Consider the following 18713-nt stretch of genomic DNA (forward strand, 5'->3'; position numbering starts at 1 on the left):
ATGCAGTGAAATGATGCAAAACTCCCTCCCGCTTCCTGTCTCTCTGGTTCAATCTTGCCAACTCGCCCCTCCCAGGGCTGCTGTCTTCTCTCTCCAAGGCCTATGCCCCAACAATGCTGCATCATCTCCACTGAGCAGGTGCCATTCCATGTTGCTTGGTGTCTGAGGTCTTTCTCCTTTCCTCCCTGGCGCTGTCTTCCATTGGGGGCCCATTCCAATCAAAGTCCAGGCTGCCTTTTTTTGGGAATGCTCCTGTCTAAGCATTGTCCCCAGATGCCAGCTGCACTCCATCCTTTGTCTTTCTGTGGTCCTGCTCCCACAGTTCTCCCTTATCTCTCTGAGCAGCTATGACCCATGCAGCAGCTTCACTGTCTCAGGAAAGCTGGATGAAGATGTCACCACCACCATGCTCCCTGGGTCTGGCTCCCAAACCCAACCTCTCTCCACTCAAATCTAGGAAACTGGAGCAGACCTGCGTGACTTGGACCCATCTCTGCAGAATCAGATTTATTTATTTATTTATTTATCCCTCCGGCTTTAACTTGCATGAGAGAGCACAGGTGAGGACTGACATACATGTAAATAAATAAGACTGAGGAAGTGATTCTTCTGCCTCTCCACAGCGTTCCCCCCATTACACCACATCATGTTCAGCTGCATCAGACCATTCTGGCGAGACAGTTCAATAGACTGTAGTTCCATCTGGCATTTGCTTAATCTGGCTGGGTCTCCACCAGCCCCAGCTCATCTTGGGCCATTCCATCCCTTGCAGCGCTGCTCCAAGCAGTTGCAATCTTCACACTTCCACACAACTACAGGGAGGAGGGAGATGTTCCGGGGGGAGCCTATTTCCTTTTCAGCTCGCAGTACTCTGTTTGTTCCAGAGGGCTGCTCAAGCGGGGTTGGTTGGATGACCTGCCCACGTTGACATAGATTGCCTGCTCATCCAGGATTGGATATTTCACTGTGGCGTAAGAAATATCTGTCATCCCTGGAGCCTGAAATTTTAAAACAGCCTTGATCAGAGAAAAGAGATGAAGGGCGAGAGACCGTAACTAGAACAGATGCTGAGGAACAGAAGCGCTCATACCCTGGCTGCTTTGTCTAAGTAACTCAATTGCTTGGATGAGGCTGGTTGCACAGCACAGGTTTCCTAATGCTCATGCACATCCCTGTCATGTGTGCACGCGTGCAGATCTTCCTGCACTTGGAATAGTTTCTTTCTAAGAATGGCATGGTGGTGAGTGGAACTCCAGTCCTGTGGATGAGCATGTGACATGACTGCTGGGCAAGTCACATGAGACTGGAACATTTAAATTTGCAGCTGACTCTTTGTGCATGGCCTGTTTGCATCCTACCTGCATGGGCTGAGATCAGGCCTGCAGTTGCTCAGCTGGTACATGCGGTTACCCACATGTAGGCAAATTGTGTAAAACCCACACACCTTCTGGGTGTGGTGTCCATCCCATCTAGTGGCACTGAGACCCCTTAGAGAGAGCTAAAATGAGTCTGCTCTACTGCCTTCACTGACAGCCAGCTGGCTTCTAGCTCATGCACTAAGCTTCAGAGGCCCCAGGTTCAATCCTGCCCACCAGCAACTACGGTCTGTCAACATTGTATGTGCAAAGCAAAACAAAGCAAAATTGGCCCTCTATGCTCTGACTTCAGCTGCTGTTCTGAGTGTGAGGTGGTCCAAACTTTTCCAGACCTGATGGAGATTAAGCTTTTCTAAAGCCTCTAGAAATTTGATAAACTTTTCTAGAGCCTTTCCTGAACTCCTCTTGCTGCTAATGAAAGGAACAGGGTTCAATGTGCTAGAAGACACATGAACATTGCATGCAAGTGCTCTTGTGCAAGACTCGGCATGCCCTGTAGAACCCAAAAGCAAGATTTAAAGAGAATAAAGGGGATCAGAAGAATCTCTTCAAACATCCTTGCATTTTAGAACTGAATGCCAGAATCCTTACTACAGCTGAATATTCCGCCCTTTCTGGACTGGGCTCGGCCTGAGCAGAGTCAGGGGATGGGGCTGTAGTGATGGATTTTCTAGGCTTTGGTTTCACAGTTGCATAGGAAACATCACTTTCGGTGCTGGTAACTGCCTGAAGGAAAAAAAAAAACACAGTCTGGGTTGGGATCTCTGAGCTGGCGCTCTCTGCCCCTGCAGCAGCACCAGGCACTGCTTCTGGGGTGATCCAGGGGCACAGCCTACCTCTGTTATCTGTCCCCTGGTTTTTCCTCCCCTCTAACTCCCCGAACACCTAGCAACAGTCTCCCTGCTTTCTCCAGCAGTGCTGACCTAGTGCTTTTCAGCCAGGAATCTTCAAGCCCTTTGCAAAGGGAACTAGTGTTCTTCTCATTTTAGACCGGAAAGAGAGGCACAGAGAGATGGTGACTTACCCAAGGTCTCGCAATGAGCTATTGGCAGATCCAAGATTCCTGACTACATCCAATGCTTTATGCACCAGACCAAATCATGGCTGGGGCCCCCCTACAATGACCAACCTCCTTCCCAGGGATTCAGCCTGTCCCTCACTCTGGATTCTCCTCTTATTTTAGTTCCAAGGGGTTGAATAACTGAGCTCAGCACCCTCTTACTCAGACTTGAACTCTACTGTTCTCCTTGGGGCTGGAGAATTAACCCACTGTCTCAGAGCGCAGCACTCATTTCCCCCTCTTACCTCATTCACTGCTGGGCTAGGCCCAATGGCTCCAGACGCTGAAAGGTAACAGACCCTTATTACACTGATGTAACCGTCTTGAAAGAGAAGATCTACAGAGGAGGAGTGACGAGGCTGGGAGTGGGGAAGGGAGATGGGCTCCTCCAGATCCTACATAAGGAGGGGTAAAATGCTGAAGCATTCAGCCCTTTACCACTATCATCACAAAAATGTTGGCCTCTCTCTCCAGGGCTTAGTTCTGAGCTGTTAATGCTTAGACTAGGTGGGCATAGACTTTTGGAAGTGACATGGGATAGCTGGGATGAGGCACAGGGCATGTACCTAGAACTGGTGAGGAACACACAGATGGAGCTAGACCCTCCTGCCTTTCAAGAGGAGAGAGATGGATCTTCTCTGGTTCCACCACCCCTGTGGCTGAGATGCATCCTACAGGCCAGAACCACCACCTGCATCCCTGGAGCTCCTGAGCCTATTTCACTTCCACAGCCTTCACCAGTGTACTAAGCACCAGTTTTACACCCAGATTCCCCACTCACAAGTGGACGGTAATTGCTGCTCCTGCTGTGATTCTCTGGAGTTGCCCTTGCACCGTGTCCAGTGGGCAAAGAGCAGATGGAGACTGTGAACAGGAAGGAATTCTGTGGCCCTCTGTGGCATTGGGCACTGGCAAGCCGTGGCCCATAAACACAGATGAACTGTAGGCAAAGCTACGGGGCCAGATCTCCTCCTGGCAGATGGGTGCAACCCTGGACAAGTGGAACTTCCCTGGGAGAAGCAGATGGCCTGCTGCTGTTTGCTCACTGGAAATCTCTGTACCAGGAGGGCAAAGTCAAGTGTGTGGGGTGTAGTCAGCTGCATATATCCCCTTGGGAGTGGTGGCTTAGCCCCCTAGCCGTGATAGTGGGGAAGCTGTTAGCCTTGTCTCTTTCTGAGGTGCATTACATTGCCTGTCCAATAGTGTTAGTACAAACCCCCTCTCCCCCCAGCTTCCTCAGTCTCCATCTCATTGCTCCACTTGGGACTGAGCAAGTGCCTTGGGTAACTTGGCTGTTGCTATTTTTGAAACTGCACTAAACCGCAGCTCTGACTAATCACTGGCTCAGGGGTGATGCAACCTGGAGCAGGAGAAAAGAGAGTACGTGTGTAAAATAAGAAAATAGGCGTGAGCCTGCAGGGGGCTGAGTACTCTTGCACACTCACACAAGGCATTTAGCCCATGCTTACGTACTGCACGAGCGTGAGTAGGCTCCTTGCCTGGAAAATGGGGCTGGCTGCTCACCCCCTTGTAGGACTGACCCCGGCGTGGGTGGCAGAGACTGGGATGAGAGGGGGTTTGTGCAGGGAATTCAGTATCGGTCAGAGAAGAGGAAGGGGGTTGTTGCATAGGATTTTCTATGGTGCTTCTCGCTGTAGTAACCAAGTGCCTCCCATATGTTAATGGACTAAGCCTTGAATTTTTATTCTCATGTTGCACACAAGGACAGAACCCAGATGTCTTCAGTCCCTTAGCCCTTACCCCCCCCCCCATGCCAAGTTCAGACAGGGGGAGAGAGATTTAGACCAAAATCAGATAAGAGAAACAGTGAAACAGGGCTCAGACGCCCCTCCCCTGCACTGGGCCTGGGTGTTGCCTGCTTCAATTGAAAGCCTTTCCCCCTAGGAACCGTGTTTTGCTGTGTGTCCCTCTCGTGCTTAGCACAGTCTGGCTGCTCTCTAAATAATTGCAATTCTGTTTAAACCACTTCCCTTGCACTGAATGTAGAAATGGGAGAATTGGCTACTGAGGCAAAACTCCTGATTTGCATGGGATTTTTGGCAGACTAAGCAGTTAGGATCAGGGCTTCACGAAGCTTTATTGGCCAAGGAAGTAAGTGATGGGGGGGGGGGAGAAATGAAAGGAGGGCAGAGCCATCTGAGACCAGGGCAACCCCCACCTCTCACCCTTTTTCCTCTTCAGCATCATTCTTCTGGCCAGGAGAATGGCTCCGCTCAGTAACATAAGTAAAACCAGCAGGAGCACTGGCAGCAAGAACAGAGCGCTGGTGAAAGGAGAACTGGAAGACAAAGGGAAAAATACATCTGAGACACTGCCTACCTGTCAGTGAAGGGGGTGGTGGAAATTCAGTCGGGGAACAAAGCCAGCCCTGCCCTAGGTATTTGTGCAAATGCACCTCTGTATACTGGACCGCCAGCAGCCATTTACAGGCCATGCCATGACCGTCCCTGCTCTAGGGATTGTTCACCCCCAGCCCCAGGGACCCACAGCCACTCCTTGACCCAGTGAATACCAATTCCCATTCCAACCAACCAAGCTCCAGAGAGAGGCCCAGAGCCAGACTTGATACTGTCCAAATTCAGCCTACTGGGCATTTCATCAGAGCTGAAAAAAGTGGCCCTCTCCCATCTCTAGTCTCCTCTCATAAATGCAGAAGCCCTTCCACTACCTTCTATAGAAAGAGACCTGCACAAAGCATGGCTAAAGCAGCGCAGCTCCCCCCGGGGAACAATGCACAGGATTCTCCAGTCAGGGGTTACCTGCATGCCGAAGTTGCACTACTTTAACTCTAAGTAGTTCAAAAACTGATGCTGTTAAACTATTGCACGGCCCTGCGTGAAGGCTCCTCTTATCAGTTTTTCAAACTGGTTGTATGGGGTTTAGCGTGGAGCTGATAATTTACTGACCCAGCTGAACTGCTACAATCCAGCTTTAGATCCATGTAAATGTCCACACACAAAGTTGCACCAGTTTAACTGAATTGGTATAAAACTGACCCCTTTTCGGGCTTGTCTACACGACAGCGCAGTCACTGTGTTGCCGTAGTGTAGACTCGTGCTTCAGTGACAGAAGGGTTTTTTCCATCCTTGTAGTAAATCCACCCCCACAAGAGGCAGGAGCTAGGTAGACAGACGAATTCTTCCCTTGACCTAGTGATGTCTATACCGGGGCTTTGGTCAGCTTCATGACATCTCTCAGCAGTGTGAATGTTTCACACCCAGAGCAACATTGCTAGGCTGACCTAAGTTTTGGTTTAAACCCTGGCTTTGGCTGTAGACCAGCCCTCGGTTTCTACACCAGGGGCTGAAGGGTGAGACCCAGGTCAGCTATTTGACCAGCTCATGTTATGGGACAAAAGAGAAACAGGGCCAGAGCAGGGAAATGTGAACTGGGTTCTGTACAGACACTAGAAGCTCAGAAACCAAGACAATTTTATTTATTAGCACGTGTGCCAAGGGAGATGTGATATAATTAGAGTAAGCGAGTTGGCTAAGTTACCATATCCAGGGGAAGATTTAATTTACCAGCTGTAGCTACAACTGGCGGGGAGGGAAGGCAGAGCAGATGGAGCTGGCAATATGAATAAGAAGGAAGAGCAGGCCAAGAGAAAAGAGAGGATTTGCCTGCTGCCGCCATGTCTGGTTGGAGCGGTGAAGATTGAAGGAGGGTGAACTTTGGGGGAAGGTCTCTCTCTCTACGGGAAGGGTGAGAAATAAGATGGCAGCTTCTTGTACACTGATTGCAAAGCGTTATTAGGGAAACCAATAGAGAAAGTGCAGTTAGACAGAGTAAAGGTCTTGAGGCAGCCTGGGCTAGTGGCCTGACCACAGAACCGGAGCCCAGGAACACTCGAGATCTAGTCCTAGCTCTGTCACACCGGTACGCGCTGAGAGACCCTGAGGCAGCGGCTCTATTCTCTGTGCTTTGTAGCTTCCTGAGCCTGCAGAACTTGTGCAGTTCTCCCACAGCCTTTTGCAGCGTGCTTGCACTCCCTCTGTGCCTGTGTAAACGATGACACACGGGGCTGGGAAACGGTGCATCAGCCTGGCAGTGCAGGGTCACGAGCACCAGCAGGCGGGTGGGAACTTCTGGTTTTGGATGTGCAAAATCCCCATCTGCAGGCAGCTAGGCATTCGGCCCCTTAGCGTGCATACATAAACCAGGATGTGCCCGTCTCTGCCGCTGCAGACTCTAACACGCGTGCGAAGCTGGGCCTGGAAATTCAGCCCTGAACACCCCAGCTTAGACCCTGCTTTTACATTTACTTAACTGCCCTTACCTTTTGGGGTGCTCAGCTGCGTTTGTTGTGCTTATTGCTGGGGAGAGAGATCCAGTGGTTACCATCACTGCAGTGGAAAGCGCTGAAAATATAAGCCAGAAAAGACAGTGCTCTGAGGTCTTCAAAATGTCACTTCTCCATAGGCTGCTGCGTTCTTAGTCTCGACATTTCAGGTGAAAGGTGCCAGCCTGCCCATGCTGGAGCCTGGAGCCCTCTCTTCACCAAACACTCCCAGCACAGGCAGAGCAAGCTTCCCCACTGCACTCCTAAGAGTGAAGGGAGCCATCGGTCTCTAGGGCCAGTTCAGTTCTTGGTCTCTCACCAAGGGGGATGATTAGTGCACAGTATGAGTGTTAGCTGGCATGCAGAGAGGTGACCGCTGGGGTCTAGACTGTCACTAACAAATGCACCGCACACAAGCAACCACACAACCAGGTGATGGCAGCCACCGTCCATCAGTGAAAAGCCGAGCTCTGTAATGGAGCAAAGGCAAGGAGCTGGGGTACGCTGCATGGGAGTGGGCTGATCTCAGGGTGGGGACTGGATATGGAGGGGGGATTTCGCATGGGGTACACAGCATGGAGCCCCATAGTTAAGGTTGCACTTAGGGCCTTATGCGCACTGAAGTTAGTGGGAGTGTATCCAGAGACTTCAATGGGCTTTGGATCAGGGCATCAGAGCAGTACTAAGTTTCCCCTATGCTGTACTCCAAGCATTGACGACAGTCTCCAGATTGAACGCACTCAGCCTGTGGGGGCCATTCGATTTGCTGTAATAGTTTATTGGCCAAATATTTAGCCCCTGCAGCAAGGGAGATATTCAAACCCAAGCCCCTCTTGGGATTTCCTCTGAGATCATACAGGCTTCCTCCCCCCCTTGCTCCAGGACCAGATCCCCAGACACCCCTCTGTTCTGCACACTGATCCTGTCCCATAATAGCTCTCACACCGGCCACTGTGTGGATTTTAAATTTCAACACACACAGTCATTCCCTTTATTTGATCTTCACAAGGAAATGTCGACAGAAGGAGCAGGTTCCGCTGGCTGCTTCTGTTTCTAGTACACCGTGGCTTCCTGAGCCAGCCCAGAGTGGGGAGCCCTCAGGGACTAGCCCATAGTGCCTGGGGGTCCAGCTTGATCCAAGAGACCTGCTGCAATGGAGCTAGGCATGCACAGCAAGGTACCCAAGGTAGAGCACCCCCCACTCTGTGCTCCTTCCTGCTCCCCCTCTCCACACCTGCCCCCCCCCGGCCTGCTGCTTCTCCCCATCCCAGTCCTGCATTCAGTAGGGGAGTCTCCCCTACAGTTGGCTGCATTGCCAGGAGTCCCTGCCCCCTGGTCCCTCTGCCCCCAGCCTCAGGTCAGCAGCGACAGGATTGCCTTTATGTGTGACGGGGAGGGTCTTGCAGCCCACTGCTGCCATTCCCCTGCTTTGGTGCTTGGAGGCCTCCAGCAGCACCCCTGGCCCTCCAAGCACTGAGAGTTGCTGCAGGCGTGGGTGCACGGGGCTGCCTGGGAGTAGGTGGTGTAGCTTGCACGCACACACACACACACCCTAACCCCTGGGCGCCCACATCAGCTCACTCCTCCAGCCTCACCGACCCAAACACAAAGCCTATTGCTGTACACTAGGGTTGAGTGACCAGGATGCTATCCTGGGGATAAGCTAGGGCCTATAAATAGCTCTCTGAGTCTCTCACCAGCACTCCCCAATCGAAGACACTTGGGTTCCAGGCAGGGCCAGATTAATGAAGAGGCTTTAGGGGCTGCAGCGCCGGGCTAAGGGGGGGCCACTGCTCAGCAGGGCTCAGGCAGGCTGCCTACATGCCATGGCTCCACGCTGCTCCCGGAAGCAGCCAGCTGCTGGCACGTTTCTGCAGCCCCTGGCAGGAGGGCGACTCCACATGCTGCCCCTGCTGCCAGCACCGTCCCCGCAGCTCCCATTGGCTGGGAACTGGGCACTTGCAGGTGCAGGCACTGCACGGAGACACATTGTTCCCCTCCCCCCCCAGGGGCACGCAGAGACGTGTCAGCAGCCGGCGGCTTCCCATTGGTGTGGGGCCAAGGCATGCAGGCAGCCTGCCGGAGCCCTACGGTGCTGCTGGCTGGGAGCTCCCTGTGGTAAATGCCTCCCAGCCAGAGCCTACACTTCACACTCCCTCCTGCACCCCAATCCCCTGCCCCAGGTCAGAACCCCCTCCTGCACCCAAACTCCCTTCCAGAGCCTGAACCCCTCACCCTCTCCTGCACCCCAACACTCTGCTCCAGCCTGGAGCCCCCTCCACCCGGCACCCAAACTCCCTCCCAGAAAGAAACTAATATAACAGCTGTTCTTAGGTAAGAAGTAGGCTATTTTGAGTTAACTTTACTATATTCTACATGTTTTAAGACTTAAATGTAACCACAGAATGACTTTATGTTAACTAAAAGGCAAGTTTAGTATAGCATTAATAGTCTCAATGCCATAATTGTGATAATTTTGTTTTAAATTAGGAAAAAGACTTGTATACAGGGGCCCCACAAAATCTAATAGCCTGGTCCCACAGGAGAGTTAGTCTGTCCCTTGCTCCAGGTTGCCATCAAAAGATCAGAGCAGAGACTCACCTGCATCTGATGAAGTGAGCTATAGCTCATGAAAGCTTATGCTCAAATAAATTGGTTAGTCTCTAAGGTGCCACAAGTCCTCCTTTTCTTTCTGGGAGAACAGTCACCTTAACAAGGGAATAAGGATCACCTGCACCTTTTATATTTATTCCACACCAGTAGATCATAGCATCTCCCAGAGTCAGGTTCTCCACGGTCACAGTGAATGTGCTCATGCTGTGACTGTCTGCGATGGAGACTCTGCCCCGTTTCACCTTGATCTCTGACTTTTCAGTCTCAACAACTTTGGAGCGGCTGTTCCACTGTGCTCCTCTGCACCAGTATTTCTAAAAAGAAAAGGAGGACTTGTGGCACCTTAGAGACTAACCAATTTATTAGAGCATAAGCTTTCATGAGCTACAGCTCACTTCATCGGATGCATACAGTGGGGAGATTTTATATACACAGAGAACATGAAACAATGGTGTTACCATACACACTGTAACGAGAGTGACCAGGAAAGGTGAGCTATTACCAGCAAGAGAGCGGGGGGAGGGACCTTTTGTAGTGATAATCGATGTGGGCCATTTCCAGCACTTTACAAGAACAGTAGGAGGGGAAATAAACATGGGGAAATAGTTTTACTTTGTGTAATGACACATCCACTCCCAGTCTTTATTCAAGCCTAAGTTAATTGTATCCAGTTTGCAAATTAATTCCAATTCAACAGTCTCTCGGTTGGAGTCTGTTTTTGAAGTTTTTTGTTGAGGAATTGCCACTTTTAGGTCTGTAATCGAGTGACCAAAGAGATTGAAGTGTTCTCTGACTGGTTTTTGAATGTGATAATTCTTGACGTCTGATTTGTGCCCATTTATTCTTTTACGTAGAGACTGTCCAGTTTGCCCAATGTACATGGCAGAGGGGCATTGCTGGCACATGATGGCATATATCACATTGGTAAATGTGCAGGTGAACGAGCCTCTGATAGTGTGGCTGATGTTATTAGGCCCTATGATGGTGTCCCCTGAATAGATATGTGGACACAGTTGGCAATGGGCTTTGTTGCAATGATAGGTTCTTGGGTTAGTGTTTTTGTTGTGTGGTGTGTGGTTGCTGGTGAGTATTTGCTTCAGGTTGGGGGGCTGTCTGTAAGCAAGAACTGTCCTGTCTCCCAAGATCTGTGAGAGTGATGGGTCGTCCTTCAGGATAGGTTGTAGATCCTTGATGATGCATTGGAGAGGTTTTAGTTGGGGGCTGAAGGTGATGGCTAGTGGCATTCTGTTATTTTCTTTGTCGCCGCTAGCCATCACCTTCAGCCCCGAACTAAAACCTCTCCAACGCATCATCAAGGATCAATGGCCCACCTTGATTATCACTACAAAAGGTTCCCCCCCCTCCCCTTTTGCTGGTAATAGCTCACCTTTCCTGATCACTCTTGTTACAGTGTGTATGGTAACACCCATTGTTTCATGTTTTCTGTGTATATAAAATCTCCCCACTATATTTTCCACTGTATGCATCCGAGGAAGTGAGCTGTAGCTCATGAAAGCTTATGCTCTCATAAATTTGTTCGTCTCTAAGGTGCCACAAGTCCTCCTTTTCTTTTTGCGAATACAGACTAATATGGCTGCTACTCTGAAACCTGTCATTTGTACAGTGCTGCTGTGAAGACAGGAAGCACCGTATAGGCGCTAAGTGTTATATATTGAGTTGCCCTTCCTGTGTTTCACACCAGGTCATCAGACAGTTGAGACTGCAGCTTTGCTGTTAACTGTTGATATTTATTATGTGTAAGGGACTTTTAAAAATAGGCATTTACTCTTTGAAATGTAGCTGTAGTGATTTGAAAATCATTTCTATGCAGTTTTCCTTCAAATTAGGGGTGGGAAGATCCAATCTCTTCCCAAACATTGGAGTGTGGGTGAGTGAGTGGGAGTGGGAGTGGGGGTGGGGGTCGGGGGGGAGAGAGAATTCTGGATCTGAATTTTGTAGTTGGCCCCTATGCCTGTAAAGGGCTAAGTCAAAGCCCTCGATCTGGACACACACGCCCCAAACCTTGTGGGGTGAAAAATCTGGATCCATATTTTGTGGCTTGGACCCCTCTCTTCTTTAACTAGCTGCTACAGAGGGAGGCTAAATGGCCTAAGGGGGTAATGTCCCTCTGCACAGTGGTGAATTTCACACATATGAAAGGTTAATATTTGTGATTGTAGCAGTGGGGAGTTGCGACTGGCCAGCTGAGCCCCAACAAGAGTTCGTCTCTACTCCCCAATTGGGTAGCTGTGTGAGATATTCCACATCCAAATGTCAATGTAAAATTTGGTTTATGAAAATGCTTTCCCGGAAAAAACTCAGACGTATGAATGCCCATGGAAAGTATGCAGATAAGGAGCATGACCAGGACTGGTGTGAGTTCATTTACAAAGGTGACTGAATATACCTGGAGCATCTTTAGCAGGTTTAATCTGCCCCCTAGAATTTTTAGTCCTGGTGATGATGAGCTGCCAGGAAGGAGCCCAGCATGGCCCTCAGATTCCAGGTTTGCAGGAGGCCTACAGCTGGAAAACTAACATCTTGGTGCTCGTAAAGGGAGCGCGTTTGACCTGGAATCCCTGAGAGACCATCAAGGTGCCAGGTTTTTTCCAGCCGGTTTTCAGAGCAGAGCCACATTTTAAAGAAACTTCAATAGGGATCAGGAGCTTCAGCCAACATTCGCTGCCTTTGGCTACTGCTCTGCTCCTGTGCTGGTTAGAGAGCCTCTTGGCTCCTTCCCTGGCAAGCTCCCTGCTGGATCCCTTAGTCAACATGGGGCTGCAGTTGTGCCCCCGGTTCTTCTGAGCTGGTCTGGGGGAGTGAGCTGCTGTGGCAGCCAGACGATAAACTCTGACTCGAGCATGCCCACAGCAACAGCCTCTTCCAGACCCGCACGTGTCTTGCTCGTGGCCCACAGCAATACCAGAAGGGGTGAGTCAGATCAGAAAATCACCTCTGGGGACAGGTAGGGATGTACGAACATCCTGCCCTCAAGTGCCCGTCTCTCTTTCTTACCCATCCCCCATTCAACCTCACTTGCAATGTAGGAGCCGTACAGAGATCCGAGCAGACACTCACCTGGGACAACAGTCACCTCAACAGGAACTCCTGGATCGTATCCAAATCTGCTTATCCCACACCAGTAAATCCCAGCATCTCCCAGCGTCAGGTTCTCCATGGTCACTGTGAATGTGCACAGCCTGGGGTTGTCTCTGATGGAGACTCTGTCCCTCTTTGCCTCGGCCTCCGACCCTGTGGTCTCAACAGCTGTGTGACAGGTTCTCCAAACTGCTCCTCTGCACCAGTATTTGCTATTTCCTTTATACCTTTTATGGTACCGACACGGCACGGACACCGACTCGCCCAGGGCCCTGCTCACCTCTCCAGGACCAGTCAGCTCCAGGGCAGCCAGCCCAGAGGAGTAGCCTGAAAAACAAATCAAAAAGCAAACCTTGTCATTTCCTCTTCACTGAATGGTTGAGGAGGCAGAATGGCAACTTGAACTCAACGCCCCAAGGGGCCCCATTCCCTCCACCCCAGCTGGTCCCTATCAGACCATGCAGCGTGCTGCCGACCAGCACAGGGGTTGGACTTGGGTGATTCCCATTAGTGCTAATGCTCAAGTTACCCAGCATAAATCCCCAGTAGAGATCTCCTTTTGAAAGGGAAGCGAAGGATACTGACTCTCAGTGGGTAGATGAGCCTTTCAGGCGGTCTCTCTGGTGTGACTGGATCAATAGAAACCTCTCACCTGCAAGGAAGAGAATCACCCCAGCGAAGGACAGCTGCATTGTCCCTCCAATTGCCCCTTTCTCCCTAAAGCTCTGTCAGGTCTTTTCTTTAAAATGCTCTAAAAAGAGAGCTCTGGTTCCTTCCAGCCTGGGACATTTCTCTCTCTCAGGTTTGCAAATCCCGTGTCTGTGGTAAGTGACATCCAGGCACTTCTGCTTTGTTCTTTCAGTCAGTCTTTTCCTGGTGCTCTGCTTCATTTCACAACCTGGCCAAGTTACAATCACAGGAGCAGAAACACTAGATGAAATACAGAAGAAAGAACCAGGGCAGAGAGGAAGAAGGGAGGGGAAGCAATCAGCTGCAATTCTGCTTCTGTTGGAGGCTCTTGCAGGGCACTCCTTTGGAGAACTGTTATTTAACTCTGTGTGTATCTAAAACACCAACCATGCCAAATGCTAATTGTCCATTCAGCTATGGTGGTTCGCCTCTCTTGAATGGGTTATTAATGTATCATTAGCTTTGCCATCCTCACCTGCCCTTCGTTAGAGCAGGTGAGTTGTTTCTGTGCTTCATCTGGCAAAATTCAGCAGAGAGACAGTGTGGTCTAGTGGCTACAGTGCTGGGCTGGGACCTGAGTTCTGGCTCTGCCCCTGACTTGCTGTGTGAAGTCACTTTGGCTCTTCTGTGGCAAGTGGAGCATGGATACAGGGGAGAACTGAGCTGGTTGACTCCTTTTGTGACCTTGGTCAAGTCACTTCATGTTAATGTTTCAGTTTCCCTATCGGTAAAATGCAGGCTGACAATAGTTACTTTCCTACTCCTGGGGGAGTGGAAGGGGGGGATTGTGCAGCTAAGCCAGCAGACGATTGTGCAGTGCTATGAAGATGGAATGCACTGTATAATTGCCAAATATTATCACAACATGTTGAGTTGCTCTTCCTGTTTCTCTAGCCGTGTTGAAATGGCAGCTTTCCTGTTAACTATTTTTATTACATGTAAGGATTTTTTTTTTAAATTGTGACTTTCTCTTTGCAATATAATCGAAGTTCACAAGGCAGCTTCCCTTTCAGTTAGTGACAGGTTGGAAGCAAAACCTCAGTTCCAGCTCCCACTCTAACTTTTTGGAAGGGAATCTAACTCCAAATTAAAGGTGGACTTGTGGCACCTTAGAGACTAAGAAATTTATTAGAGCATGAGCTTTCGTGAGCTACAGCTCACTTCATCGGATGCATACAGTGGAAAATATCATGGGGAGATTTTATATACACAGAGAACACGAAACACCACTTTCTACAAGCCAGGACCCTCTGATCCCACTGGCGGTTACCAAAAGAAACTACACCATCTGCTCAAGAAACTCCCTGAAAAAGCACAAGAACAAATCCACACAGACACACCCCTAGAACCCCGACCAAAGGTATTCTATCTGCTACCCAAGATCCATAAACCTGGAAATCCTGGACGCCCCATCATCTCAGGCATTGGCACCCTGACAGCAGGATTGTCTGGCAATGTAGACTCCCTCCTCAGGCCCTACACTACCAGCACTCCCAGCTACCTTCGAGTTTGTAAAGTGCTGGAAATGGCCCACCTTGATTATCACTACAAAAGGTTTCAGAGTAGCAGCCGTGTTAGAATGCATGGCTGTAGCTCACTAAAGCTTATGCTCAAATAAATTGGTTAGTCTCTAAGGTGCCACTAGTACTCCTTTTCTTTTTATGGATACAGACTAAGATGGCTGCTACTCTGAAACCTAACTCCAAACTGGGTGGCTTGCCCTTCGCTCTGTAAGGGAGTGAAGCACAAACCTGAATCCAACCATCCTCAAAGTTTGTGAGAATACAAAATCTCGATGTGGACTCAGTTCTGGATTTTATAGCATGGGGTCCATCTTTGCTTTAAACAGAGGCCAGAAAGAGAAAAATAAATGGTAACTGTAGCATTTCGATCCTGGAGTTTTCTTCGGTCTTTTCCCTACCTTACACTCACTATTAGAGCTGAGAAAATAATTGATAATGAACGTAGCCTGTTTTTCCCCCCCTTGGATATTCCACAAACAGGCTGCAATCGCCTCTCATTTATCCATTGTCCAATTCTGGGGGTAATTTTGGAAAATTTTTGGCCTGACCCTGGGCAGTTCTCTGTGAATATTGGTTATTTGAGCTGTATTGTGGTTGGTTGATCAGATAAGTCACGTCATGTTGTTTCTGGTCCCTGATTAGATGAGCGTGCAAGGACTTCCAGCCTGAATACTCTTGTGCAGATATGTAATATTCAGTTTTTGCGAACGCTCCTACTTGAGACTTTGAGCTCAGTATCTGAGAACATTGGTGCCTGCAAATCTCAACCACTCCTGTCTTCATCAAAAGCAAACACAAAAGGGGTGGGAAGCTGGGTGAAGCAATTTCCTTTCAAAATGCGGTGCACCTTTTCAGAGTAAACGTGTACTGCCTGTGGGTCCGATCCCGCACGATGCCTTTGGAGAGAGTTGACAGCTGGGAGCACTAGGGCTGGCTGCAAAACAAAGATTCCAGTTTGCGAAAAATGTCGAGGTTTCGAGGTTTGTTTTTATTCTGCAACAGAATGAAACCAAAACATTATAAAGTGTATTTGCAATACAACTGGGGTGGAGTGTGTGTGTGTGGGGGGGTCTTAGGGCACTCACCTGGGGCATGGGAGACACTAGCTTCAAGTCCCTGCTTTCCCTGATTCAGAGTTCCCTATTGGACAGAACACTGGACTGGGACTCAGGAAAGCTGGGTTCTATTCTTGGCTCTGCCACTGGGCTGCTGGGTGACCTTTGACAAGTCACTTCACTTTCCCCATGCCTCAGTTACCCCATCAGTAAAACAGGTATAATGACACCGACCTCTTTTTTCATAGATTCCTAGATACTAAGGTCAGAAGAGACCATTATGATCATCTAGTCTGACCTCCTGCACAACGCAGGCCACAGAATTTCACCCACCCACTCCTGCGAAAAACCTCTCACCTATGCCTGAGCTATTGAAGTCCTCAAATCATGGTTTAAAGACTTCAAGGAGCAGAGAATCCTCCAGCAAGTGACCCGTGCCCCATGCTACAGAGGAAGGCGAAAAACCTCCAGGGCCTCTTCCAATCTGCCCTGGAGGGAAATTCCTTCCCGCCCCCAAATATGGCGATCAGCTAAACCCTGAGCATATGGGCAAGATTCACCAGCCAGATACTGCAGAAAATTCTTTCCTGGGTAACTCAGATCCCACCCCATCTAACATCCCATCACAGGCCATTAGGCCTATTTACCATGAATATTTAATTACCAAAACCATGTTATCCCATCATACCATCTCCTCCATAAACTTATCGAGTTTAATCTTAAAGCCAGATAGATCTTTTGTCCCCACTGCTTCCCTTGGAAGGCTATTCCAAAACTTCACTCCTCTGATGGTTAGAAACCTTCGTCTAATTTCAAGTCTAAACTTCCTGGCGGCCAGTTTAAGGGCCTTTGAGATTTATGGATGAAAAGCACTAGATAAGAGCTAGGTGGTGTCATTAACATCCAGTTTTGCTCTAAAAAGAGAGCATGTAAAACTGACACCTTCTTCCTTCCAATGTCCGAGTTGTAGGTGACAAAAATAAGGTTTTACTACCTAGTTTACTCCTGTTAGCCCTGCCAAGCCAGCACGGCTAAGGTACAGGGGCACTGGAGGGACTGGATTCTATTCCTCGTGCATCATCAGAAATTAACGCTAAATTCCCAATACAGAGCCAATCAGTTACACCTATGCAAACCTAGTTGTATATGAGGTTACCTGGATGTTGGGTGTTTTTGCCCTTCAGGCAACAAACATAAAATAAAGGAACCACATGGGCACGGTGGAGACCAAATAATTGTATTTGCTGAATGTACATAAGATTAGAGGCCTCACTATAGCTAAACACACTGCTGATCCAACTGGGCTCTGGTGGCTTCTAAAACAGAACATGGTGAGCATCATTAGAGGGCTCCCAACTACTTAAAGGGATACTACACTATTATATACACTACATCAAGCATCACTGAGGATATAATCTGAAGATGATGGCATTGCATGGGGGTAAATAAGGGCCAGCAGCACTTTTATTACTGGTGATGATATGCCAGAAGGAGAGAATCTAGCCTAACTTTTGAATCCTAGGTTGAGTTTGCAGGGGCTGCAGCTGGGGGAAAAAATATCGGAATAAACATGGCACCCCGCATTTGTATGGGGTCACTTTCCAGAGTTGAACCATGGTTTCAGGAAGGACATTGGAGAGAGTCAGAGAAAAGGAAGGGCCCAGGGAGAGTGAATCAGTTTAAGTGAAGTCCTCTGTTATTAACATTTCTCAGGCCATGAGGTAGGAGTTTATTGTGGGATGGTGGCATCCCGCTGAATCTGAAAGGAGAGAAGCCCAGGGAGCCATCATAATTCTCCATCTCTAGGGCTGGCTTCTGGGTAGCGCTGCTCTGTGCAGTTAATATACAGGACTGGATGGGTTTCCTGTCTGAACTCAGTTATTTCTGAGATCATTGAGAATTCACCAGGAGAGCCATGCGGAATAGGGTCCCCACCACAGAGGCAGAGAAAGAGGAAGTAGGGCTGACCCTCTCCTCTGAGGAGCCTCTGTGTTAGCGGGAGCCGTTATTTGCACATGAAAGCTGTTGATCAGATGCTGTGACCACATAGCCAGATGTGGTTGGATTTTCACAAAACTCTGTGCCCCTAAAGCCGAGGAAAAGAGGAACAAGAAGGTTGGGTGTAAGAGGGTAGTGGTCTCTTGGCTTCAGGGACTACTGTTTTGTGAGCCCTGCTCACCTCTTCCCTTCCATCAGGAACAAAGGAGAGTAGGGCCACAGCAGAACAGAGGAGTGAGGGACGCATTTCAAAAGGAGGGAGGAGGGCTCCCTGGAGAATATTAGGATGTGAGGAGCTAGCATGATCCTGAGAGACTCTTTACATACCCACATCTGCCCACTACTCCTATGCACACCCGCATCTTTTCTCACACATGATATGATCCAGCTCCCCCTAAAACTCCCATTGACTCCAATGGGCTGCAGCTCTGGGGGTCTGATCCAGCACCCATGGAAATCAATGGGACTCCTTCCCTGTACTTCATGGTCACTAGCTCAGGCCCATACTGGTGGCTAACGCACTCACAGTACTGGTCCCGGGAGATGCGAGGCACCACCTGCGATGAACTGACGAGGGTGAACTGAAGTCTGTGTGCTGGGCCCTGGTTTCTACAGGTGCTGAGGCATTGTGCTGCTCAGCACTGCAAGCCCTAGGTGGTTTAAACGGCTAAGTCCCAAGAGTGATTTAGAGATTCAGGAGCCCAACTCCTAATGACTTGCAGTGAGTCTCCTGAGCCCAGTGATTCCACGTGGTCTCTGGCCCAAAAGTGCTGGCTAAGGACTCCGAACGGAGCTTTCCATTTCCCTGGTGCTTGAGGGTTAACGACAGTCAGCTGGGTCAGATCCCCCCACCTTCATCATTTGGGTGTTTGCTGCTGCCTGGATCCCTCAGAAACTCCATGGGACTGATTCTGATCTCACTTACATTGGTGTAAATCAGGAGTAACTAACGGAGTAATTGGAGTCAAGCTAGCGTAAAACCAGCATGAGGGCAGA

The 18713-nt window shown here is 49.4% G+C and overlaps 1 protein-coding gene across 1 annotated transcript; it reads right to left on the bottom strand.

Moving 5' to 3' along the window:
- Window positions 1-536: 536 nt before the first annotated feature.
- CD300LF (CD300 molecule like family member f) lies at window positions 537-13267 on the bottom strand. The gene is made up of 7 exons (XM_073310205.1): window positions 13104-13267; window positions 12431-12778; window positions 6737-6818; window positions 4623-4735; window positions 2682-2719; window positions 1968-2102; window positions 537-998 (listed from the first exon to the last, which is right to left on the bottom strand). Exons 1-7 carry the CDS (start codon window positions 13141-13143, stop codon window positions 846-848), a joined length of 909 nt encoding a protein of 302 aa, XP_073166306.1. The 5' UTR covers window positions 13144-13267; the 3' UTR covers window positions 537-845.
- Between the last annotated feature and the right edge of the window lie 5446 nt (window positions 13268-18713).

Source organism: Lepidochelys kempii, chromosome 14 (genome assembly GCF_965140265.1).
Source record: "Lepidochelys kempii isolate rLepKem1 chromosome 14, rLepKem1.hap2, whole genome shotgun sequence".
In the NCBI taxonomy this organism is placed as follows: Eukaryota; Metazoa; Chordata; order Testudines; family Cheloniidae; genus Lepidochelys; species Lepidochelys kempii.